The sequence below is a fragment of the Pan paniscus genome, chromosome 2 (assembly GCF_029289425.2).
Source record: "Pan paniscus chromosome 2, NHGRI_mPanPan1-v2.0_pri, whole genome shotgun sequence".
In the NCBI taxonomy this organism is placed as follows: Eukaryota; Metazoa; Chordata; class Mammalia; order Primates; family Hominidae; genus Pan; species Pan paniscus.
The window spans coordinates 110,561,250-110,587,670 of NC_085926.1; the positions used below are offsets into that span (position 1 = coordinate 110,561,250).

The 26,421-nt window shown below is 38.5% G+C and overlaps 2 protein-coding genes across 5 annotated transcripts in view; one reads left to right on the forward strand and one right to left on the reverse strand.

Annotated features, from left to right (window-relative positions):
• The window catches only part of ATG3 (autophagy related 3), a 28,781-nt gene extending 25,375 nt beyond the window's left edge, over positions 1–3,406 (reverse strand). Inside the window, exon 1 of one of the 2 annotated variants that reach the window (XM_003825094.6) lies at positions 2,910–3,406. In XM_003825094.6, the coding sequence (XP_003825142.1) occupies positions 2,910–2,981 (72 nt within the window). In that variant the 5' untranslated portion in view covers positions 2,982–3,406. The remainder of the gene's footprint in view (positions 1–2,909) is intronic. The other variant, XM_034957080.3, reaches the window with a different exon arrangement.
• On the forward strand, positions 2,423–25,229 carry SLC35A5 (solute carrier family 35 member A5). Of its 3 annotated transcripts, none has more exons than XM_024928471.3 (7): positions 2,423–2,927; positions 4,829–4,977; positions 10,605–10,703; positions 11,969–12,099; positions 15,034–15,101; positions 21,616–22,396; positions 23,746–25,229. In XM_024928471.3, the coding sequence occupies exons 2-7, from the start codon at positions 4,848–4,850 to the stop codon at positions 23,809–23,811; spliced, it is 1,275 nt and encodes a 424-aa protein (XP_024784239.1). In that variant the 5' UTR covers positions 2,423–2,927; positions 4,829–4,847; the 3' UTR covers positions 23,812–25,229. The 3 variants fall into 3 exon arrangements, with proteins under 3 accessions (XP_024784239.1, XP_063458568.1, XP_008977045.1); XM_063602498.1 differs by lacking the exon at positions 2,423–2,927 and adding an exon at positions 3,471–3,717; XM_008978797.6 differs by lacking the exon at positions 2,423–2,927 and adding an exon at positions 3,492–3,683.
• Positions 25,230–26,421: the final 1,192 nt, after the last annotated feature.

Consider the following 26,421-nt stretch of genomic DNA (forward strand, 5'->3'; position numbering starts at 1 on the left):
TCTATCTATCTAATCTATAATCTATCTAATCTACCTATCTACCTACCTCACTGGTATCTATCTATATCTATCTATCTGTTTCACTCACTGGTAATGACCACAGGAATATACAAGTCTAATGTAGGAAACAGACATGAAAATAATTATAATACTATCAGATCAGTGCTATAATAGAGTAAAGCTCTATGTAGAAACATTCTTTTTTTTTTTTTTAAGATGGAGTTTCACTCCTGTTGCCCAGGCTGGAGTGCAATGGCGCCATCTTGGCTCACGGCAACCTCCACCTCCCGGGTTCAAGCGATTCTCCTGCTTCAGCCTCCTGCCTGTAGCTGGGATTACAGGCATGTGCCACCACGCCCGGCTAATTTTTGCATTTTTAGTAGAGACAGGGTTTCTCCATGTTTGTCAGGCTGGTCTCGAACTCCTGACCTCAGGTGATCCACCCGCCTCGGCCTCCCAATGTGCTGGGATTACGGGCGTGAGCCACTGCGCCCAGCCAAGCTCTATGTACAAACATTCTAAGATTTAAATAAAAATAAAGCCTTACAGTGATTCTGTGAAATGAACAAATACCTTTATTTTACAGCACAGCAAAAATGTCTTAAAGATGTTTAGACATCTTACAATTCAGCCAGTCTTATTTAAACTGAATAATGTTAGAAACCAAATCTAGAAATTATTTAGCATTTTCCCCTAATTCTCATCTCCACCAAGATACTGACACACTATTCTCTAAATTTTTCTAAACTTTATATGTAAGATTTTCTGGTAGAGTCTACAAAAATGAAAACACTCATTTATAAACATTATTCATTCAACAAATGTTTACTATGTGCCAGACACTATTTGAGGCAGTGGGGACATTTGGGGGTGAATAACATAAATACAAATTTATTCTTGCCCTCATAAGGAGTTTCAACTCCAGTTGAGGAAGAAAAGCCAAATGGTAATGAATAACATACCATAAAGAAAAATGAAGCTGAGAGGAATCTGTGGGGTGGCTGGGGAGAGATGGCCATTTAAAATAGAATGGTAAGAGAACAAAGACTTCACTGAATAATGACTTAAAAACCTTAAGGAAAGGAACATGCCATAAGGCTGTTAAGTGCGAAGCGCGTTTCAGATAGAGGGAAGAGCACATGCAAAACCCCAAACCAAGAGTGTGCTTAACAGAATAATAAAGAGATCAGGTTAGCTTAAGCAAGAGCAGTCAGGGGATGGAGCAGATGAGATTGGGGCCTCTACCAATTAAGCAGAACCTTAGAGATGATTGTAAGAACTTCAGTGTTTACTGCATGTACATACTCCAAACTAAACATGATTTTTCTTAATTTTTACTTGCTAGGAGAAGGCTATTACTTATTTCCTGAGGATTTTGTTCTTTCTCCTTGCCCTCCCTAAGCAGGAAACTGTAAGGATTCTCTCTGTAAACAACAGTTTGCACAGGAGTATCAAGGAGACGGTCATTCATTCTTTCCTTTTTACTAAAGACATATACCATACATACTGACATGCCAACAGTTCCTTTTCAGTTTGGTGAGCAAGTATGAGGGACTCCTGAAAACATAATTCTACATCATACATTTTATATTTCATTTGGGCAGTCTCTTGCTCCTCTCTCCCGAAAACTAAAAAGTTGTACAATGGTGTATTATTAAAATACTGTATACCTAGGTAGATATGATATTCTGAAAAGTTAACATAATTATGTAAAAGCATTTGATTCAAATGTGAAAATTATTTTCCAATCTTAGTTTGACTGAATAATCTTAAAATGACTTTCACAGTAAACAAATGTAAGCAAAGCAACAGTTGAAATTCTCATTTATAATCGCTGGTTTATTTCTTACTTGGCCAATAAGTTATTCTTTTAAAAGGAGCTTTACAAAAACGTATTTGAAAAAGTATAGACCTAGTACTTCCCTTTGTCATGGAAAGGGAGCAAAGCAAAACTCTCCACTATTCTTAGCATATTAAGGTATTTCACCCCCACAGTGAGATTGGTACATTCTAACTGAAAGCTTAAAAGCAACTAGAAAAAAAAACAAAAACTAAGCAAGAACTTCCCATTAATTTACTATTCTTGCTCACTTTTCAGAAAGCAAAAATGAAGTTACAACAAAACACTCCAAAAGAGTTATAAAATAAAAGCTTGAAGGCAGTTGTAGAAATTTACCTTTAAAAAAAATCAGTCACTACTGTAACAGCTAATGTGTCACAATTTTTTACTTTAAAAATGCTGTACTGTTGCCAATATATTTTTAAAAATTATACAGCCAGGAGGGTCAAACCGTGCCTTGTTATCACTAATAACCAGCTACGGCTATCTGAAAAGCTTGGGAAAAAGGTTTTGCTCGTTAGATGGGTTCAAGGTTACTGAATGAGATAATGTTGCCAATTTCACCTCGTTCCTCTGAAATCTAAACGAGTTGGGATCGCAGTCACAACTTCCCCACTACAGCGGACTTTCTATGAAACTTAAAGGAAAAGTGACCTCACCTCAGGTCTCTTTTGACCTCTGTGTCAAACACTAAATTCATTTTTTAAAGAGAAGCAAAATCCTTGCTTAAAAAGGCTAAAAGACTTCCAGTGTTTGGATTTAACGTTCTTCAATCTACTCAGCCTCCGAACACCCTTCCAACCCGACGTACCCGACCGCGCAGAGTTATGACGGAAGAAGGCAGGAACACGCACAGAGCGTCGCTCCAAGTTTACCCCTGAGGAGTCAGAAAGCCCTAACGAACAGCCGGTTAAGACTACGGGTAGGGGCTGCACACTTCCCTGTGTCTCGAGCCCTACTGCCTTCCTACACCTTGCCCCGCCGGAGAAAGCGGGGACTCCTGCGGCGCCTGGTCCCTGAAAAGTCGAGCATGTGCCTGACAGCTCCCGGCAACCCTGGCCTGGCTTACCTTGAGGACCGGAGTCAGGTACTCAGCCACTTCCAGTGCCTTTCCCTTCACAGTATTAATCACATTCTGCATCCTGGGGCCGGAGTAGCGGCCGGCCCCGCGACGGGATGGAAAGTGCAGCCGTGTCAGGGGCCAGGGAGTCAGAAAATGTCCTCGCTGCCACCGACTCGCATCAGCACCCGGCTGGCAGCACCCGAGGGGACGGGACGCGACGGGACGGGCGGGACGAGGGGGCGGGGCGGCAGGCACCGCGCGCGAAGACGGGGTGCGCGATCCTCGCACCCCAGGCAGCCCGCGACGGACCGGACCCAGCTGTCACCCAGCCGCGAGGGAGGGCAGCGGGGCCGAAGGGAGACCTGAGGTGAGAAGCGGACGCACATGCACCCCTCGCCCTCTGGGAGCTGTCTGTCCTCGCTTTGCTTCACTCGCGCCCCTTCCGGCTTCCCTTCTCACTCTCTTGCCGTAGCTACGCCGCCACCGGGGCCTCACGTGACACTAGACTCTCCCGGCACGTGACGTGAGAAAGGGGCCGGGCTGGGGCGGGATAAGCCGCTTCTCCCCTCCTTCCGGAAGCGTAACACTGAACGCGCCTGCGCAATGGGTGTCGGGTCCGCTTTTTCCCAATCCGGACGTAATCGTGGTTTTTGTTCTGCCATAGGCGGCTTAGAGGGAGGGGCTTTTTCGCCTATACCTACTGTAGCTTCTCCACGTATGGACCCTAAAGGCTACTGCTGCTACTACGGGGCCAGACAGTTACTGTCTCAGCTCTAGGATGTGCGTTCTTCCACTAGAAGTTCTTCTGAGGGAGGTAACCGCGCCCCGCGGGCAAGGAATTGCGCCTGCGTCTGAGGGGAGGGTGCGCCAGTGAAGAGCCCTACTGCGCATGTGTGACTAGAAGGGTATTCCCTGACTGTGAAGGGAAATCTGGCCTCCTCCTGTCGGGGAGGCGTCCTGTAGGCGTGCGCCCAATGGGGCTGTCAGTATTGGCATTTCTCCCCACTCCCCGCAGGCTCTATGCGCTATTCCTACAGTACGCTGGGAGGCTTTGGGCAAGTTACTTACCCAACCTGGGATTTAGTGTCCTCAGCCTATCAAAAGAGGGCCTTAGATTCATTGATTTCTACCATCTCCTCCGTTTCAAACACTAACTAGTTCAGTAAAACTTTACAGCAGTGTTTCAGACATTTCCATTTTGGTCGTTATTGTAATGAAGTCTGTCCTAATAAGCTTTTTCCTCCGAGGGAAAAGAGGAGGAAAATACAATTCTGAAAGCCTTATCTTACAGCAAAATTATTTACTAATAAGAGTAAAAGCGAGGCCGGGCGCGGTGGCTCACGCCTGTAATCCCAGCACTTTGGGAGGCAGAGGCGGGCGGATCACAGTCAGGAGTTCGAGACCAGCCTGGCCAACATAGTGAAACCCCGTCTCTACTAAAAATACAAAAATTAGCCGGGCGTGGTGGCGGGCGCTTGTAGTCCCAGCTATTCGGGAGGCTGACGCAGGAGAATCGCTTGAGTCCGGTAGGTAGAGGTTGCAGTGAGCCAAGACCGCGCCGTTGCACTCCAGCCTGGGTGACAGAGCGAGACTCCGTCTCAAAATACATAAATAAATAAAATTTAAAAATAAAAGCCAAAATTGCTTTGAAGAATTCTTTTCTGCTGTTGCAAAGTGTCATTTGCTCACCTGCTACCTTTGTCAGCAGGTCTAATCTGGTTCTACGTTTTCTGTCTCTAGAGTACTCCCTCTTATCAGATTTTCACTTTCCTTTTCTCATAGTTTCTTTATGCCTCAACTTTCTTGGTGCTGATATAGTCATAGCCAAAATTTTTTAAAAATTCCTCTTTTGTCCTCACAATCAATGGTATTTGCGTTTAGGGTCTGCCAACAAGGTCGTTCATAAAAGTGTTTTTCTCTTTAAGGTAATTAAAAAACAGTGGAATGGAAAAACAGTGCTGTAGTCATCCTGTAATATGCTCCTTGTCAACAATGTATACATTCCTGCTAGGTGCCATATTCATTGCTTTAAGCTCAAGTCGCATCTTACTAGTGAAGTATTCTGCCAATGAAGGTAAGTTAAGACTTGGTATATGCATGGAGCACTTCCATCTAATCACACATCTCTCTCTTGTCTTTGGTTCTCTTATATATAACATGGAGATAATAATGCCTTTTGCTTCATGTGAGTGATAAAGCATGTTTAAACTTGATTATTTAACCTTGCATTCCTCGACAAGAAAAAATGTTTGATAATGGATGAAATGTGAGTCAGTCAGATACAAAAATCAAACCCTTTGGTGAAGAACCAGTCGTAACATTTGACTGTTAATTCAATCAACAGGTGTTTCTGGACCTATAGCAAAATGTGTAATTGCGCCTTATTTTGAAGTAGAAGGATATATTTGTTTGGTCACTTGGCATTTGTGAGGTGCTTACTATTGTAATTATTGTATCAATGGTAAAGTGTCAGCATTATATTGTGCGGTCATATTGTATCAACAGTATAAATTATAAGCTTTGATAAGTATGTATTTAAGAAATCTATTTTTTTATGTAGGGATTTAAGCAAACACTTTAATTCCACAAAACTGTATTGAGTACTTCTTACTAGTTATTGAGTGAAGGGGTGGGTTGCCCCTCCACATCTGTGGGTGTTTCTCGTTAGGTGGAACGAGAGACTTGGAAAAGAAAGGGACATAGACAAAGTATAGAGAAAGAAAAAAGGGGGCCCAGGGGACCGGCCGCTCAGCACACGGAGGATCTCTGCCAGCCTCTGAGTTCCGTTTGTATTTATTGATCATTATTGGGTGTTTCTCGGAGAGCGGGATGTGGCAGGATCATAGGATAGTAGTGGAGAGAGGGTCAGCAGGTAAACACGTGAACAAAGGTCTCTGCATCATAAACAAGGTAAAGAAGTGCTTTGCTTTAGATATGTATACACATAAACATTTCAATGCCTTAAAGAGCAGTATTGCTGCCCGCATGTCCCACCTCCAGCCCGAAGGCTGTTTTCCCCTATCTCAGTAGATGGAATATACAATCGGGTTTTACTCCAAGACATTCCATTGCCCAGGGACGAGCAGGAGACAGATGCCTTCCTCTTGTCTCAACTGCAAAGAGGCGTTCCTTCCTCTTTTGCTAATCCTCCTCAGCACAGACCCTTTACAGGTGTCGGGCTGGGGGACGGTCAGGTCTTTCCCTTCCCACGAGGCCATATTTCAGACTATCACATGGGGAGAAACCTTGGACAATACCTGGCTTTCCTAGGCAGAGGTCGCTGCGGCTTTCCACAGTGTTTTGTGTCCCTGCGTACTTGAGATTAGGGAGTGGTGATGACTCTTAACGAGCATGCTGCCTTCAAGCATTTGTTTAACAAAGCACATCTTGCACAGCCCTTAATCCATTTAACCCTGAGTTGACACAGCACCTGTTTCAGGGAGCACAGGGTTGGGGGTAAGGTTACAGATTGCAGAACAAAATGGAGTCTTCTATGTCTACTTCTTTCTACACAGACACAGTAACAATCTGATCTCTCTTTTCCCCACAATTGAGGATACGTACAATCATGATATGACCTTTAATGGTCTACTACTTGGAGAGTCAGATGTGTACCTAAGTCTCTACTGCAGTTAACATTTACCTGCCAGGCACTAGGCTAAGTATTAGCAGCAGGTTCAAAGTGCATAAGATATAGACCTTGTCCTCAAGACTTAGTTTATTAGGAGAGACATGAATGTAAACACATCATGAAAATCCATTATAATAACTGCAATAATTGATATATCCTGAAGATGCAGAGATTGTCTAGAGGATAAAGTTATATATTCTGTTTGGTAGGGGATGATGTGGAGTTCAAATGGATCAGAGAACACTTCGCTGATTAGAAGTCAGTTGATCCACTAGAAGTCAAGGTGAACAAGGGGATTCAAAACAGAGGCAACAGCCTGTAAAAGGGAACAGAGGCATAAAAAAGCAGGATATGTTGTGAGAACATGTAGTTTGAAATTACCAAGCAAAAAGTTTAAGGACTCGTAGCCAGGCGCAGTGGCTCATGCTGTAATCCCAGCACTTTGGGAGGCCAAGGCCGGCGGATCACTTGAGGTCAGGAATTTGAGACCAGGCTGGCCAACATGGTGAAACCCATCTCTACTAGAAATACAAAAAATTAGCTGGGTGTGTTGGCGTGTGCCTGTAATCCCAGCTATGAGGGAGACTGAAGCAGGAGAATGAACCAGGGAGGCAGAGATTGCAGTGAGCCGAGATCATGCCACTGCACTCCAGCCTGGGCAACAGAGCAAAACTGTCTCAAGAAAAAAGAAAAAAAAAGTGTAAGGACTCAGAAGAAAGAGAAGGAGTGGTTGGCTGGAGAGAGGTTGGTAAGTCTCAGATTTTTAAGGACTTCGTATTCCATGGTAAGGAGCTGGGACCTTAGTCTCTAGGCCAGTCTGAGGGATAAGGGATACTTGAAGGATTATAAATGGGAGAGTAAAATGAGGGACTGTTACGGTAGCTGGATGGCAGTGGAAAAGACAGGAAGCTCAATAGCCAGTTAAGGGGTTATTGCAAAGTAAAGCCATAGGTGATGAAGACTAACTTAGTGTTTTGGAAGTAGTAAGATAAATAAGGAGTATTCAGAACATAGAAAAGACAGGATTTGGAGAATGTATTGAATATGAAAATTAAAAAAGATAACATATAGCTCCAAGGTTTCTGGTTTGAATGCTGAGTGGGTTGTTGCTGTTCTTAGCTGAGATGGAGACTATTGTAGGTTGGGCAGAGTTTGAAAAGATTATAGTTGAAGAGGTCAGGAGCTATGTCCCTACTGCAGTTTTCTGCAGTATCTGGCATGTCATGCACATGAGGGAAATGCCAATTATATGAATAAATAGGAGGTAGGTTTTTGTTTGGATATTTATAGTGGGCAATAAGTTAAATGTTCTAGAATATAGATTTGGGGACATTAATGTCAAATTGATATTTAAAACTTAAGGAACAGAGAGAGGACTCATGCAGAATGAGAAAATAAAGAGGGCCAAACTCCGAGGAATGCCAGCATTTAAGTGACATGCGGACACCAGAAAAGCATTAAGGAGACATCATTAGCGATATGGGATAACTAAATGCACATGACTCATAGAAAGGAAAGAAAGTTTGAAGACTGAGAAAGAATGGCAACATCATGATAAGCTAAAGATTAAAGGATACCCTTTAGAGTTAAGAATGAGAATATGTTTGATAATCTCAGAAAGGAGTTAGTTTCAGAAATCAGATTACTTGGAGATAAGACCTGAATGGAAAGTGAGTAAAGGGCAGATAAAGAACGTTGATACTGTTTCAGGGAGAGATGGAGAAGGTATGGTAGCTAGAGGAAGTAGTATTTTATATTTTGTTTTTCAGATGGGAGAGTTTTGAGCATGTTTATAGGCCAAGGGCAGTAAGCCAGTTAGTAGAGAGGAAGATAAAAAAGATACACTGGGTGTGGTGGCTCACGCCTGTAATCCCAGCACTTTGGGAGGCCGAGGCGGGTGGATCACGAGGTCAGGAGATCAAGACCATCCTGGCTAATACAGTGAAACCCCATCTCCACTAAAAATACAAAAAATTAGCCGGGCGTGGTGGCGGGCACCTGTAGTCCCAGCTGCTTGGGAGGCTGAGGCAGGAGAATGGCGTGAACCTGGGAGGTGGAGCTTGCAGTGAGCTGAGATCACGCCATTGCACTCCAGCCTGGGCAAGAGAGCAAGACTCTGTCTCAAAAAACAAAAAACAAAAACAAACAAACAAACAAAAAGATACACTAAAGCCAAAGGAAATGGAGCCAAGTATCTGAGAAGGGAAGATTTGTTTTGTTTTGAGTTGGAGTCTCGCTCTGTCTGGAGTGCACTGGTGCGATCTCAGCTCACTGCAACCTCCACCTCCCAGGTTCAAGCATTCTCTTGCCTCAGCCTCCCGAATAGCTGAGATTACAGGCATGTGCCACCATGCTCAGCTATTTTTTTGTATTTTTAGTAGAGACGTGGTTTCACCATGTTGACCAGACATGGTTTTACCATGTTGGCCACTCCTGACCTCAAGTGATCCACCCGCCTCGGCCTCCCAAAGTGCTGGGATTACAGGCATGAGCCACTGCACCCAGCCAGAAGGGAGGGTTTTAAAGGGGACATTGGATTAATAGTCGGGCCTTAGCCCCTTCCTCTGGGGCTGAAGGGAAACCAGTGAATGCCATGTAGAAAGGTCTGTTAGTGTGGGCAGGAGATGTGTGGAGGGAAGTCACATACCATGTTGTCATATGGTCTGGGATCGGCCATGAAAGGACTGCAAGAAAACCACTGAAAAGCAAGAACAAGCTAAAGAACAGTGACAAGGGTTTGAAAGTTATAATCCAAAGTCCCCCCTTCTTATATGCACATGTTGGCTTATGTGTATCATGATGGATCATGAAAAGTATCATTGGAGGATAACAGAGTGTGAGTTAAGTCTAGCATTTAACTGAGAAAAAGGAGATGTTTTGACTATGCTTTGAATGATGGGGTAAGTTGAACAGGCAGATATTTAAATTCAGGTAAACATCTATTAAGTGCCTGCTAAGTGCCAGGTATATGAACGTGACAAACATGGTCCATTTCTTGTAAGGATCTTCCATTCCATTTCACTTCACACACTTCCAATGAGACAAGTAGTGCCACAGAGGTTTAGAGGTAGTGCTATAAGAACAGAGATGAATAAAGAATTGATTCTGATTAGTTTGAGAAGGTCAAGGGAAACCACAGGAGAGTGGAAGAAAGTGTTCTGGATAGACAGTGTCCACTTGGCTTTTTTTCCCTACATTTGGCCAATTTTGGTTTAATGTGACTGAGAGAAGCAAGCAAATGTCTTCAAAAGTGGGGAAAATGCATTCCTGAAAATAGTACCCAATAAAGTTTATGTTTATCCTTGGCAAAATTGTAAAGCGAGTTGTTTGTAAGCATTTAGAAGAGACGGGTAACAGTTAAGATGAAGTCATACCAACCAAACCTCACTTCCTAATTCTATTGATTTGCAGTTTAGGATGTAGCTTTCCAACTCATCAGTGGGTTTGGATGTGTCCAAGTATTTCCTCTCAGCCCTAAAGGTAGCAGAGCCCTAGGCCAGTTGCCTCTTGCCTTAGATAGTTTCCTTCTTTACCTCAGTGTACCATTTATCAGAGTGCCAAACAAATATTAACGTTTTCTGTGTGTACCGTGATATAAAACAGATTGGAAAACTCTTAAGGGGATGTCATAGACAGAGTGTACCTCAATTTTAGCAAGGCAAAGAAATCACAAGAAGAATTATGAGCTGAGTAATAATTCAGCAGGTCAGTTCATAGCTGTTGCATGAGTCGGTGTTGATTGATGGTCAATTTAGCAGGCAGCCTCTGATGCCATGCCACAGAGCTTTCTTTGCCCTTAGTCCTAGCCTCCTCAATGTATTAGCAACTTGGATGAAGACATGAGAGGCTGTTTAACAAATTCAAGGATAATAAAAAGCCAAATGGGATAGGGATAGCTAATACATTAGGTGAATTGATTAAAATATCCAAAGGAGCAAAGGCAACTGGAAGAATCTTAATATAACCAGTAGTAAATCCAGCTTTTAAGTTTTAAAACAATTATGTTATACTGTATATAAACATACATGGAATAAAATATATAGTTAAAAAACATTTCTGTTACATTTCAGAAAACAAGTATGATTATCTTCCAACTACTGTGAATGTGTGCTCAGAACTGGTGAAGCTAGTTTTCTGTGTGCTTGTGTCATTCTGTGTTATAAAGAAAGGTAAGTCTTGAAATGGTACTATATACTATCATAGGACCAAAAAAATGTTAGAACTGGAAGGAACATTTTGTATCATTTAGCTTAGTCCATTAAATTTTATATGAGGAAGCTAAGATACAAACATAAGTATGTTTTAGAGGTGGAGAAACAAGCTCAAAGAGAAAGTGTTAATGCAGAGCTGCATAGGAAGGGGAGGAGCTGGGACACCAACTCATGTTTCCTAACGCCCTTCCTATTACTCTATCTTGTTACTTGTTCTGTGATAGTTTCATGCAGTAAGTTAGTTTTCATTCAAATTAAATATTTTCTAAATCATGTGCTAACTTGAGATGTATCATATTTCAAAATAGTTCCCATTTCCTGCAGGGAAGGTAGCATAGTGCACAGGCATCAAAGAGACTGTTCTGGGGCAGATTATTTTCTCTGAGCTCCAGTTTTCTGAGCTATCACATAGGGATACTAATTCCTTTCTCAAATGCAAAGTATATAGCCTTCCATGGAATGTATATGCTGTTTAATATACATTAATTCTTCACCTTAGTTCCCCAATTATTGCGCCTCCGCTCCCTCTGCCTCTTTCATATACCTTCACACATGAGGTAAACATAAACTTTAGAGCATTAAAGTGTTTGCCCAGCAAGATGTCTTTTCATACTCCAGGGTTTCAAACTTTGCAGTTTCTCGTTAGTGACTACTTTTCTTAATCTCATAAAACTCAATGCATTATTTGCAGGGCCTTAAACTGCCTTTGTTTTCTTTTTGTTTTACATTCTCTCTGCTACAGTGCCTAAGTTTTTAGAAACCTAGAGATGGAATAATAACTGACTAGGATTACTAAAAGTTAACTTTCTCTAGTTCCATATATATAAATTTCGATTTAGTATCCCCCTTCCTGATTTGCCCTGGGGGGCAAAAATTCCAGTATGAAGCCTTGATTTTTTTTTTTTTTAACTTATTTTAACTTTTTGATCTCCCTCTTGGCCTTATGCTCTTACAGCAGCAAGAGAAACCACATATTTATTCTGAGTTGCCTTAAGTAATACTTCTGTTATCTCAAATTAACAGGAATTAGTATAACCAGTAGTCCTAAGGTTGTTGCTGATTGTCAGTGATGAAACTGGTGGGTTGAAGAGAGACAGTAATGAAATGGAGGCACGTTTATAAAGCTCCCTTTAAAGAATTGTATCAGTAATCAAGTGCAGTGTAATTTCTCTAAAAATGTGGGCATTCTCATCAAGGTCATTTACACTGTGTTTCTTTCTAAGATCATCAAAGTAGAAATTTGAAATATGCTTCCTGGAAGGAATTCTCTAATTTCATGAAGTGGTCCATTCCTGCCTTTCTTTATTTCCTGGATAACTTGATTGTCTTCTATGTCCTGTCCTATCTTCAACCAGTAAGTAAATATGAAAAAATACCATTGAAAAGATACAGAGAAATAAATCCCAGAATTTTTTTTTTTAATCATTTTTGTTGGCATTGTTAGTTTCTCATTGTCCTCACTGGCCTTCCTGAGATTTCCCCAGAATTATCTGAGCCCTGAATTATCAATATGCATGCCAGGTTCTTTTAAATGGTCAAGATTACTGTATTAAACTGGGCTGACTACCATGGGGGAGTTGCTCCCTAGACCAAGAAATCTGAAGCCACCTCTTTTTATGTAACCCTAATTAGTATGCCTATTTTCTGAGACGTTCTGTGGCCACTAACCTCTAATAATCTCAGCATCCAGGACCTCATCCAAGAAAACTTCCCTGATTAACTCAGAAAGTTAAACACTCAATGTACCTTTCTTACACCTGTTTTAATGTAGTTTATATGAATTTTATTTGTATGGTTTTCTTTTCTGTTAGTCATGTCATTTAACCAACAAGTTCTTCAAGGGTAGGGATCATGTCCTCCCAACTAGAAATGCCATCTATAACTGATAATGCTGGAAATACTTCTCATCTTTCTTGGCATCCTTTGTGTCAGTTTAGAAAGCCATTAGTAATCCGAGCTGGAGTTTGGTTTTTCTGCTTTCACTTATTACTCAGTTTGGGTCACAATAGGTCACATGTATATTTCCCTTTAATATTTTATAAAATGAAGATTTCTATTGCCTTTATTGCCAAAATGTGTTTTAAATTTCTTTAAAAAGTAAATTCAGGCATTTGATTATAAATAGGATTTCTATTGCTACCAGTCTTCTCTGTGAAGTTTCTTAAATATAAGCAAATCAGTTAGAGTGGGATGAAAAGGAGGGCTCAAGATAGAACTGTATTAGCCTGTTCTCACACTGCTAATAAACACATACCCAAGACTAGGTAATTTATAAAGGAAAGAGGTTTAATGGACTCACAGTTCCACAAGGCTGGGGAGGCCTCACAGTCATGGCGGAAGGCGAAAGAGGAGCAAAGTCATGTCTTACATGGCAGCAGGCAGGAGAGCTTGTGCTGGGGAACTCTCATTTATAAAACAGTCAGATCTCATGAGACTTACTCAGTACCACGAGAACAGTATGGGTGAAACCTCGCCATGATTCAATTATCTCCACCTGGCTTGGCCCTTGACGTGGGGATTACAATTCAAGGTGAGATTTGGGTGGGACACAGCCAAACCCTATCAAGAATTATAGTAGAAAACAGGTGTTTGACTTTCCACAGTTTAGAAGCTGTGTAACTAGGCAGGCCCAACTGCTTTAAGTTTCAGTTACCCCCTCTATGTATAATAATACATATATATTATTATATGTATTATTATATGTATTATATGTATTATATATATAATAAATAATAATAATAATATACTAGTTCAAAGGCAGGGAACTGGGCCAGTTGATCACCTGAAGTTTTCTTTGGCTCTATAATGCATGTTGCTAATAAGTGTCCAGTCCACCTAGGATCTGTTCTCTCCTAAATTCTTCCATTTTTGAGAATTGCTGTCCCCAACAAAATTATGCAAATTAATACATTTTATTGTATTTTATCACAGATTCACTCTAAATTTGTGTCTCTTTTCTGTGTCCCCCAGTACCAAAGCAAAATGGCAACTTCCTTATTTTTCTTCCAGCTTATTGCTTTGCTCTTCCTTCCTGATTGTGAACAACCATATATCTTACAGAATAAAACACATGCATACTCTGTGTATTGCTGTGCCTGAGCCTATTGAAGGAATTAAATAGAGATGCATGGAATGTTTGGGCCAAAGAGCTCTGATGTTTTTATTTTATCCTCTTGCACGGAAAGAGTATTCAGAATTTTCAGAATTCATCAAGCCAGTCAGGCTGCGTGGTTAGGCACTTTTGCACTGCCCTTAATGTGATTGATCAAGGCCACTATTTCCACACTTCACAGCCACTTTCCTCTTTTCCTCTTACTCATCTCCTAACTAGGGGTTCACAGGCATTTGCCTACAGAGAAGTACACTGAGAGAACCTTAAAATGGTGGTTCCCATAAGAATTTAATAGAAAAACAATGTTATATTCTTGGAGTTGTTGCCATTTTTCATTGAGTTTTATCTTTAATTTAGCTGCATATTAGCCATGTTTGTTTTAATTAGTGGGTATATATGACTGTTAATATCTTTTGGGGTTTAATCACCTTAAAGTGATAGCAAGCAGGAAGGCAGGGTGAAGTACATCCTAAGATTTGCATTAAAAAATTATTACTATTGTCAGATCTAATTATGGGCAGCAATGATGGAATTTCATGCTTTCTGAGCATAATGTATACATGTTCAGATTAATACTCTCATGTGTGAAATAGGACTGAATTCGTAAAAACAAATGGTTTTAAAATCTGGCTGATACATTTCTAAGTGTTTACAACAACTTGAATCAGTGCGCAGGGCTGTCAAGTATGAGTTTGGTATTGAGTTACTGCAGTTCAACCAGGAAAATTGATACAATTCCTAGAATGGTAAAGATGCTTAAAAAAATCTATACTTCAGTTTTCTTACTATATTAATGGGCCATACAGTACCTGCCTTCTATGTGACCATAGAAACAGTGTTAAAAATCCATAAGGCGCTTTGAGAACTTTGAAAAGTAGGCTTCATAAGTATAGCAACTGTCATTTCTAAACCTAAACCTTTAGAATTTATAAGTAATTTCAGATCTGTATATAAAGATTATTTACACAGGCAATGCCTGGACAATAATTTGATCATATCTACGTAAATTTGACAAGCGACAAAACTGGAATTTAATCCTTAGTTGAAATTGCTACCTTAATAACCCCTCTGTTTTTTGACCAAAAAGCTTTTTTTGTCAGGTGAACTGCCAAGCTAGGACATTTCTGAGGTCAGTACTTCATTTGGATTGTAACTCTATCTTCTCTTTCTTTCTAGGCCATGGCTGTTATCTTCTCAAATTTTAGCATTATAACAACAGCTCTTCTATTCAGGATAGTGCTGAAGTAAGTAACTTGCTGTGAAAACATATATCATACTTTAAAATAACATAGCCCGGTTTCAAATGATATACCCAGAACACTGAGCCATCAGAATCCCAAAGCCAGGATTTTGTTCCTAATTGACTTTGTGTACTGGGCACGTTTAAGCCATGTAGAAAGCAGCTCCAGTGCTAGTCCATCTAAATCCTCTGTGATCACATGAATGAAAATGTCTTGAGCATCTTAAAAATAAGATAATTGACTGTGTTATAATTAGTATTTTCATATTTAGTGCCAGATTTTCAACAAAGAATTAATGAGCTTTTTATGCAAAATCTTTCTGCACTAATAGGGAAGCAAATGGTTCCTAAGATTGTTAATATATTTGTAATTTGGAGTTTGGAGATGATAGATAATGGCCAATTTTTTATTAAACTATTTGAGATGAGGACGTGATTTAAGCACTAATTAGCAGAGTGTGTGAAGAATCTAGTCAAAATTATAGTTAAGAAGGATAGGTTTTTAAACTTTTAAAAATGTTATCACCAGTTTTTACTATCTCCAAGAGGACCGTTGAATAGTATAAACATTTTTAAGTAAATTAAGCTCTCTTCAAAGCAAAAGCCAGAGTGTCCTAAGGCAGGAAGATGATACAGGATCTGGATACTTAACTTCAGTTTAATTTCTTACTTAATGATAATAATTAAAAAATAAAATTAATTTCTTATTAGATTTGTTGTTTTTTTAAATTTTACATTATCTTTTTGATTTATTGATTCTCAGTGTGCTGTGTGATAGTATGTTCTTTCATAATTTGTGTATATGAAAGGGTGACTGGCTTGGTACAAAGATTTAATTTGTTGAGTCCATGATATACTTAAAATATAAATTATATAAGATTCCTGATATATTTTCTTTTACCCTGAGGAAACATTTAATTTGATAGTTAATGTGAGAGATAAGGAAAAAGTGAACATTACATTTAGCCCAGTTTAAATGTTAGAGTACATCGAAGTTTGTTCTATGTATCTGTCAATTTATTTGTGAATTGTGAAAATAATTCTTTAACTAAAAAAATGATATTCCAAAAACATTTTGAAGTCTTTGAAATCAGTTTGAATCTCACTTTGTAGTATAAAAAGTTGACTTTTGAGAAAATGTAAGCAAGCAATAATATTTGTATATTGATTCCTGTGATAGATTAGCAATGTACTTCTGTGAAGATAAAATGGTTCCAAGACCATTTCCATATTCCAAGATGATAAAAGGATCACGATTTAATAAGGGAGTACGGGTCTCAAAAACATGTATTTTTAAAGTGTTTGTCATTTACTTTAAATGAGTACAGATGGCATTATACTGAAGTTGTATAATATAAAAATATTACATCAAAATTACATCAATTTCAAACTGAATTTACTAAAGACTAAAAGTATGTATTGCCTGATTTGAAATTGGCCAGTAGCTTTAGTCCTATCCTATAATAAGTATTCCTTGTTAAATTTTTAAGCATTTAACTATTTGTATTAAGAAAGTTCATTCTAAGTTTAAATCTAAATCTATTTATACTATACATTTTAAATATTTGCTTTTAATGCTAGTTATAATATTGATTGCATTTTGCTAATTTTAATAATAACTAACACTGGTATGAATTAAAGTTCAAAAAAAATTTCTACGTACTTTCTTATTTTCAGAGGAATAATAATGATTCTTAGACATATATTTGCTTTGTTGTTAGCATCTCTCTGTTTTGAGTCCTTGGAAAATAACATGCTAATAATCTAATATTGTCTTTTATGAGAATGCTTTTAAGTATTTTATCACTTTTTTTTTTTTTTTTTGAGACAGAGTCTTACTCTGTCACCCAGGCTGGAGTGCAGTGGCACCATCTTGGCTCATTGCAACCTCCTCTTCCCGTCTTCAAGCAATTCTTGTGCCTCAGCCTCCCAAGTAGCTGGGACTATAGGTGCACACCACCACGCCCAGCTAATTTTTGTATTTTTAGTAGAGACAGAGTTTCACCATTTTGGCCAGGCTGGTCTCAAACTCCTGACCTCAGGTGATCTGCCCACCTTGGCCTCCCAAAGTGCTGGGATTACAGGTGTGAGCCACTACACCTGGCCTTATTACATTTTTTAACTCTTTTTTCTAATTGTGAAAAAAAAAAAAAAATTTGCCATCTTAATTTTTTTTTTTGGCAGCGGGGGTGGGTACGGAGTCTTGCTCTGTCGCCAGGCTGGAGTGCAGGGTTGCAATCTCAGCTCACTGCAACCTCCGCCTCCTGGGTTCAAGCGATTCCTCTGCCTCAGCCTCCCAAGTAGCTGGTGTTACAGGCACGTGCCACCACGCCTGGCTAATTTTTTGTATTTTAGTAGAGACGGGGTTTCACCTGTTGGCCAAGATGGTGTTGATCTCCTGACCTTGTGATCCACCTGCCTTGGCCTCTCAAAGTGTTGGGATTACAGGCATGAGCCACCGCGTCCAGCCCATCTTAACAATTTTTAAGCATACAGTTTAGTAGTGTTAAGTCTATTCATGTTGTTGTGAAGTAGATGTTGAACTCTTTCACCTTACAAATTTGAAACTCTAAGTCCATTAAACAACTCTCCTTTCCCCGCCTCACCCTAACCCCTGATAACTACCGTTTCACTCTCTTTTTTTCTTTGAATTTGACTACTTTAGATTCCTCATATGAATAGAATCATACAGTATTCGTCTTTTTGGGACTGGCTTATTTCACTTAGCTTAGCATATTGTCTTCACGGTTCATCCATGTAGCATGTGACAGGATTTCCTTCCAATTTTTAAAGCTGAAAAATATCTCATTGATGTATATGCTTTTATTACATTTTGAAGTCAACTTAACTTTGTTCTATTTTGATCTTTTTGGAGTTGGTGGTGTGCATTGGTTTTCCCTATTTAATTTACTCTTTGTGAATCATTTGATGGTCTTTTTGCCCTTTGTGATTAAATTTTGACCTAGGAGTAGCAGCTTAATAGTTCTGTCACATATTCTTTGTTTGCCACTTTTCATTTAGAATATTAAATCTGTTGTCTTATACTTGATTGTAGCAGAACTATCAAATACCTTTCCCATACAGGTAAAGAATACAAGGCTACAAAATAAAATAAAATAATTAAAAAAAAATTTTTTTTAAGAAAAAAAAAAAAATAATTTTTTAAAATTCTTAAAAAGAATATAAGGCTACAAAAGCAGGCAAAAGTAAGTCTGGTAACTACTGCAGGGATTACTTGGAGGAATTTGAAAGTGGGAAAAAAAATATTATCATCTAAATGTTCTATTGCCTTTTCTAAAAAGAATAAAATACCTAAAGGCATTCTCATAAAAGACAATATTAGATTATTAGCATGTTATTTTCCAAGGATTCAAACTTTATGTGAATGTATAGATTTGTTCTTTGAAGTATAAGCCACTGGTTCATGGTAGAAACTGGTAGCAGGCATTATGCCTTGTAGCTTGCTTCCCTGGTTTGCTTGTAACCTAAGCAAAGTTGCACAATTTTGTTTGCTTTAGCTTTGAGAAATAATACCAACCTAAACATTGAGATTGGAGGCAAAGGATAACCAAGACCAGCACTTATTTTTACCTAAAAAATGTATATAAGTTTCTCTGATTTCCTCAAAGAGAAGGTATGGAAAAAATTATTTAAAAATACATTTTGAAACATGGTGGATGTCTAGGAAGTAAGGGTAAAGTTTCGTTACTGTCTGAAATAGCAGAAGAACAAAGAGAAGTGCCACTCAGTAGTAGTACAAGCATTTCTCCAGAATCATTCATTCAGTTGATAAATTTTCTCTGTGACTTCTCATTATAAATCTGCCCCTTGTCACTCTCTTTGTGCTACTAAGAAATGTGTTTTGTACAGTTTCTTGAGAAAACAATTATGTGAGTCTTTCCATTTAATTGTCTTCATACCCTGCATTAGTTTACTACCACCATTATAGAAGTGCTCTTATCTGACACAATTTGAACCTATTGGTTAGTTGCTAGGAAAACTTATAGTGGTGAATCATATACATAAGTATATATAGAAAATATCTAAACAATTCATTTTAACTTAGAATATGTAAATATACATGTATTCATCATTCTTCTAATGTTGAACTAAAGCCCCCCCTTTGAGTATGTGTTACTGATTGAAGTTCCTTAGCTCACCTATATGTTATTAGAAAACAGCTTTTTATCTTCTGAATGATTTACCTTCACTTAGTCTTCCCAAAGTGTTCAACTTAGTTTTCATAAAAACAGCTTCTTGTCTTTTACTCATAGTTTATCATTTATGTAATCTTTATGTAGTGACAACAGTGAGGTCACCTGGCAAAAACATGTTTAGGAACAGAGATTCTGTGGGCAAACAATTCACTTGGGAGGAGAGGCCCTCAGGAAGAGTAGCCTTCTAGCCACAGGCATTCGGCTCTGAGCATCCATTACTACGTTTTACCGAGGCAGTGGAGAGATGAGTGAAGTGAGCTTCCACTGTTTTGTATCAGTTAAACTGAAGAACAAATTCGGTCATGCAGACTCAGTTGTCATTTCAGATTGTCAGCTGACTTTACAGGGTAATTTATTAAGCTTTATTTTCTTTCCTAAAAATCTACCATTTTTAATTTTTAGCTTAATCCTTAATAAATTTTACGTTCCTTAGAGCATTACCTTGAATGAGTAATTGTTTACAGAAGGTGTTGTTTAGCTTAAGGATTTCTTTCTTTTTTCTTAATATTAGTGAAAAATGTATAGCTGCTAGAAAACTTTTAAAGGAACTATAGATTATATCATTGCCTCACTTTTATGTGATTTGCAATAATTAATTATGGAATTTTTTTTGTAAAATGGACACCCATTTTTTATCTCTGTGGTCATTCTATTTGTTTTCTGCTACGTAATGTGTACCAGCTGCACCTTCAGAAATTTAAGTGGTTAGTTCACAGTTTCTCACCTGATGGCATAAGGCTGCGCTAACGCCATCAGTAAGTTCTAGATCAGGCTATTTGAAAATTACATACATATGAGAAAGCATATAATAGTGTGCACAGGTATGCTGCTATCTAGGCTAGTCTGTGCATTTAGCAGTTTCAGAGCATGAAGCTTTATATGCACACAACTTCCTATATGTGCATCCTGGAAACTTAGAATTATACTTAGGAGGTGTGATGATGCAGAAGGAAGACATACAAAACCATGGATCCGATCCCTTCTTTAGTGTTTAAGTACATGACCTTAGGGAAATCTGTTAGATTAACTGTTTCCTCCCTTAGAGCGGAAATGCCTAAGTGTATGGTAGGTGCTCAATAAATGCTCCAATGATATAAAAATTCTCATAACTTCTGGTTCCCACCTATTGCTTTACACTTCTGCATTTTTTATGTTCCTCTTTTTTTCTCGGTGTTCCCCTTCTTTGCCTAACTAACTGATCTTCAAACATCAAGATTTTGTTCCCCCAAGAGGCCTCCTGACAACGCCAATGAGAGTGAGATATTCCTCTTTGTCAACATTGTACATTCTTGTTGCCTTTGCATAGAGACTCTTCCCTCTGCCTGGATATATCACCACCTCCTTTTTCACATGATAAACTTCAATTAATTTTTCATCTTTTAGCTCAAGTGTCATTTCCTCTTTGAAGCAATACCTGACTATTTACAGATTCTAGTGTTCCTCGGTTTACTCCACTTGTCCCATTAATCACTTTTCACACATACTGAAATCATTTAGTTTCATTGTTTTCTCACTGTTAAAGCATAAATTCCTTGAACATGGAGATAAGTCATCTTTATCGCCCCAGGTTGCCTGGCACGTAGTAGCTGCTTATTAAACATCTGTTGAATAGAATGAATCAGCAAAATGGAATAATAATAGTACATGTCCTTTATTTCTCACAAGTTTGTTGCTAAGGAAAATAAGTAAAGGATTGTTAGGACTTTGTAAACTGAAATACTGCCCAAAATAACATTTTTCTTTGGCTTGTCAGCCAGCAGTTTGCTGTTTAATGCTCTACGATTAGGCCATGGATCTAGAGCTAACCTTCTCCTTTAAATCTTTTTTGGGTTATGGACACCTTTAAAGATTTGACAAAGCTTTGCAGGATCTCCTGCATAGGGGGAAATTCATCTATACACAAGATTTCTGAAGCTCATCTACATTCTTTCTGGTTCTGGGAAAGCAGGTTGAGAATCTCTGCTGTAACTTTATAGTACGATAAAAGTTATTGTGCCAGAGGTCCAAGATACCTCTAGAGGTAGAAAGGAGGCAATGTTAAACTTGTAGGTTAAAAGGAAACCTACACAGAAGGGAAATGACTTGAGCAGCCTTAGGGGATAGGTGTTATAAAAATGAATTAAAACATTAAATTTGAGAGACAGGCACCAACAGTTTTTCTCTGAACTTGAGTGGTAGGAAATGCTGGCAAAAACTGGGTCCAGTTTATTCAACCAAATACTCAAGTGTCTGCGTTTTCAGTAGAAACTATTGATATGGGGGGAAAACAGTAGTAAAATCTTTTTTTTCATCTTTGAACAGGAGGCGTCTAAACTGGATCCAGTGGGCTTCCCTCCTGATTTTATTTTTGTCTATTGTGGCCTTGACTGCCGGGACTAAAACTTTACAGCACAACTTGGCAGGACGTGGATTTCATCACGATGCCTTTTTCAGCCCTTCCAATTCCTGCCTTCTTTTCAGAAGTGAGTGTCCCAGAAAAGACAATTGTACAGCAAAGGAATGGACTTTTCCTGAAGCTAAATGGAACACCACAGCCAGAGTTTTCAGTCACATCCGTCTTGGCATGGGCCATGTTCTTATTATAGTCCAGTGTTTTATTTCTTCAATGGCTAATATCTATAATGAAAAGATACTGAAGGAAGGGAACCAGCTCACTGAAAGCATCTTCATACAGAACAGCAAACTCTATTTCTTTGGCATTCTGTTTAACGGGCTGACTCTGGGCCTTCAGAGGAGTAACCGTGATCAGATTAAGAACTGTGGATTTTTTTATGGCCACAGTGCATTTTCAGTAGCCCTTATTTTTGTAACTGCATTCCAGGGCCTTTCAGTGGCTTTCATTCTGAAGTTCCTGGATAACATGTTCCATGTCTTGATGGCCCAGGTTACCACCGTCATTATCACAACAGTGTCTGTCCTGGTCTTTGACTTCAGGCCCTCCCTGGAATTTTTCTTGGAAGCCCCATCAGTCCTTCTCTCTATATTTATTTATAATGCCAGCAAGCCTCAAGTTCCGGAATACGCACCTAGGCAAGAAAGGATCCGAGATCTAAGTGGCAATCTTTGGGAGCGTTCCAGTGGGGTAAGTTTGTGAGGGTGCTCCTTTTTGCTTGTTCTTCCCAAATTTAAAGCATAGTTAATTCAAGGAAAAAAATAAAATCAGTACTGATTTGTCAAAGAATGTATTGGATCTCTGACTTTTAAAACCAAATCAACAAACATTCCTTTTACTCCTGATGTTTGCAAAGGCTCATAATCAATGCTGTCAGGTGTAGAGAAAAAGTATAAGTCAATCTCAAGGACCTTATGTGTTATTTCATAGAATACTATAGAATTATACACCTGGAAGATACCTCACAGGTTGTCTTGTCCTGTCTGCATAGTTTTGCAAGAAACAGGCAAAATGGTTTACAGATAATAAATGAAAGAACTGGTACACCTATGTCTGACTCCAAGTCCCTTTCTGTTTCTATTCCACCATAGTTAGGGAAATAAGCTCATTTGTGAGAGAAGCTGGCCTTTCGTATTAGTAAGTCTTGTTGAATAGAAAGCCTGGCTCCTCAGTCCTTGTGGTTATTCATAAGCCAGTATGCCAGAAGGGCAGGGTTTGTTTATTTCACTAGAAAGGTAGTTTTCAAAAGGATCTTTGCAAGGCGAGTAGGAGGAAAATATTTTCTAGAAAAATGCTTATGCAATTATTCCGAATATCTCCCAGTGGCTTGCAATTGTTTTGGAAGGCTCTGTCAATCATTTTATTGGCATGTTAATGATCTCTTTGAAGATTCAATTAAGGAGTTAAATATATGTTTAAATAAGTGAAATAGACATCTAGCTTTAGATTTACAATTTTCTTGAGCACATAAAATATGAAATATTTTATACAATGAACATTTCACTCTTTGGGAAAAATAATCTATTGCTTAATAACATTCATAGCAGAGCTTCCCTGGGTGTAATGCCTCTGTCATGATTCAACAGATTCTAAAGATGAAAAAATTAGGATCTTGAGTTTCAGATACCCTGCTCTTAGCCAGAGTGTATATCCAGAAGTCTTTTATTCTTTTCCAACAGCCGATAATGCCATTTGCTCTAATTTTTAAGCAAAAGAAAATCTATATAGGTAACAAGGCCTATGAAGACCTATTTCTCTAACCTTTAATCATTTTTCTGCAAGACCAGCAGGTGGTGCTCCTCACTTTGCTCATGTTAGCTTTGAAATTTTGAGTACTGAGTACACTTCACTTTTTTATCCTCTCATACTTCTATAGTTAACTTTCCAAGAACATAAGTATTTATTTAATTTGACCAGATTATATCTATAGCTTAATGAGGTAAGACCAGTGATTTGTTAGTAAGGTTTTCCCTTAGTAATCTTTAAAAATGCTACATTTCCAGTTTTGTTCTAATTACTGCTTTCATGTTTCCTTTTAGGATGGAGAAGAACTAGAAAGACTTACCAAACCCAAGAGTGATGAGTCAGATGAAGATACTTTCTAACTGGTACCCACATAGTTTGCAGCTCTCTTGAACCTTATTTTCACATTTTCAGTGTTTGTAATATTTATCTTTTCACTTTGATAAACCAGAAATGTTTCTAAATCCTAATATTCTTTGCATATATCTAGCTACTCCCCTAAATGGTTCCATCCAAGGCTTAGAGTACCCAAAGGCTAAGAAATTCTAAAGAACTGATATAGGAGTAACAATATGAAGAATTCATTAATATCTCAGTACTTGATAAATCAGAAAGTTATATGTGCAGATTATTTTCCTTGGCCTTCAAGCTTCCAAAAAACTTGTAATAATCATGTTAGCTATAGCTTGTATATACACATAGAGATCAATTTGCCAAATATTCACAATCATGTAGTTCTAGTTTACATGCCAAAGTCTTCCCTTTTTAACATTATAAATACCTAGGTTGTCTCTTGAATTTTGAGGCCCTAGAGATAGTCATTTTGCAAGTAAAGAGCAACGGGACCCTTTCTAAAAATGTTGGTTGAAGGACCTAAATACCTGGCCATACCATAGATTTGGGATGATGTAGTCTGTGCTAAATATTTTGCTGAAGAAGCAGTTTCTCAGACACAAAATCTCAGAATTTTAATTTTTAGAAATTCATGGGAAATTGGATTTTTGTAATAATCTTTTGATGTTTTAAACATTGGTTCCCTAGTCACCATAGTTACCACTTGTATTTTAAGTCATTTAAACAAGCCACGGTGGGGCTTTTTTCTCCTCAGTTTGAGGAGAAAAATCTTGATGTCATTACTCCTGAATTATTACATTTTGGAGAATAAGAGGGCATTTTATTTTATTAGTTACTAATTCAAGCTGTGACTATTGTATATCTTTCCAAGAGTTGAAATGCTGGCTTCAGAATCATACCAGATTGTCAGTGAAGCTGATGCCTAGGAACTTTTAAAGGGATCCTTTCAAAAGGATCACTTAGCAAACACATGTTGACTTTTAACTGATATATGAATATTAATACTCTAAAAATAGACCAGTAATATATAAGTAACTTTACAGTGCTACTTCACACTTAAAAGTGCATGGTATTTTTCATGGTATTTTGCATGCAGCCAGTTAACTCTCGTAGATAGAGAAGTCAGGTGATAGATGATATTAAAAATTAGCAAACAAAAGTGACTTGCTCAGGGTCATGCAGCTGGGTGATGATAGAAGAGTGGGCTTTAACTGGCAGGCCTGTATGTTTACAGACTACCATACTGTAAATATGAGCTTTATGGTGTCATTCTCAGAAACTTATACATTTCTGCTCTCCTTTCTCCTAAGTTTCATGCAGATGAATATAAGGTAATATACTATTATATAATTCATTTGTGATATCCACAATAATATGACTGGCAAGAATTGGTGGAAATTTGTAATTAAAATAATTATTAAACCTATGTCTTGTGTTGCCACTCTGTCATTTAGGGTGGGATGTGGAGTACTTTTAATCTTAAAAAATAGAGTGAGACAAAAACCTACACAACTTTTAAAACTTTCTCTTTAAGTAGATCTTTACTTCTAACAATAACAAAGGCATTTTCATCAGTTATGTGAAATACGAAGATTATATCTATTATGGCGATTTATTTTAAAGGTAAGGGAAATGAGGTACAGCAGGACCTTTTTAGGAAATGTGGCATACAAAACATTTTTATCTCATAAAACATAAAAATTACAAAAATATTCTTACAAAGGTATCACATACAGAATATATTAAATAGCAGATTTCAGTAGTGCATGGAGATTGATTTTCTTATTTACGATTACTTTTTTTCCTCACCTTCCTCTTTGGAAAGCATTTTTTGCACAAAGTTAAGTTTACTTATGTTAACTTGCCACTTAATGAGAGAGGAAGAGAAAGAGTGAAAGCACAAGATCATGTGCTGGAACTAAAAATGTTCTATTCAACCCAGCAATCCCTCTACTGGGTATCTACCCAAAGGAAAATAAATCGTTTTATCAAAAGGACACTTGCACTGGTATGTTTATCACAGCAGTATTCACAGTAACAAAATCATGGACTCAACCTAAGTGTCCATCAGTGGTGCCTGGAATAAGAAAATGTGGTACATATACACCATGGAATACTTTGCAGCCATAAAAAATAATGAAACCATGTGCTTTAAAGCCACATGGATGCAGCTGGAAGCCATTATCCTAACTGAAATAATTCAGAAACAGAAAATCAAATACCACATGTTCTCACTTATAAGTGGGAGCTAAACAGTGGGTACATGTGGACACGGGATTCCAAAGTGAGAAGGGTGGTGTATTAGTCCATTCTCATGCTGCTATAAAGAAATACCCGAGACTGGGTAATTTATAAAGAAAAGGGGTTTAAATGACTCGCAGTTCTGCATGGCTGGGGAGGAGGCCTCAGGAAACACAAGCATGGCTGAAGGCGAAACAGAAGCAAGCACCCTCTTCACAAGGCAGCAGGAGAGAGAGTGCCAACAGGGGAAATGCCAGATGCTTATAAAGCCATCAGATCTCATGAGAACTTAACTATCATGAGAACAGCATGGGGGAAACTGCCCCCATGATTCAATTACCCCCACCTGGTTCCTTCCTTAACACCTGGGGATTATG

What these genes read in the sequence shown, in the direction of transcription:
- SLC35A5 (XM_024928471.3), top strand. Translation starts at nt 4,848, where the DNA reads ATGGAAAAACAGTGCTGTAGTCATCCTGTAATATGCTCCTTGTCAACA. An exon ending in GAAGTATTCTGCCAATGAAG is followed by an intron (nt 4,978 to 10,604) that starts GTAAGTTAAGAC and finishes GTTACATTTCAG; the next exon opens with AAAACAAGTATGATTATCTT. An exon ending in CTATTCAGGATAGTGCTGAA is followed by an intron (nt 15,102 to 21,615) that starts GTAAGTAACTTG and finishes ATCTTTGAACAG; the next exon opens with GAGGCGTCTAAACTGGATCC.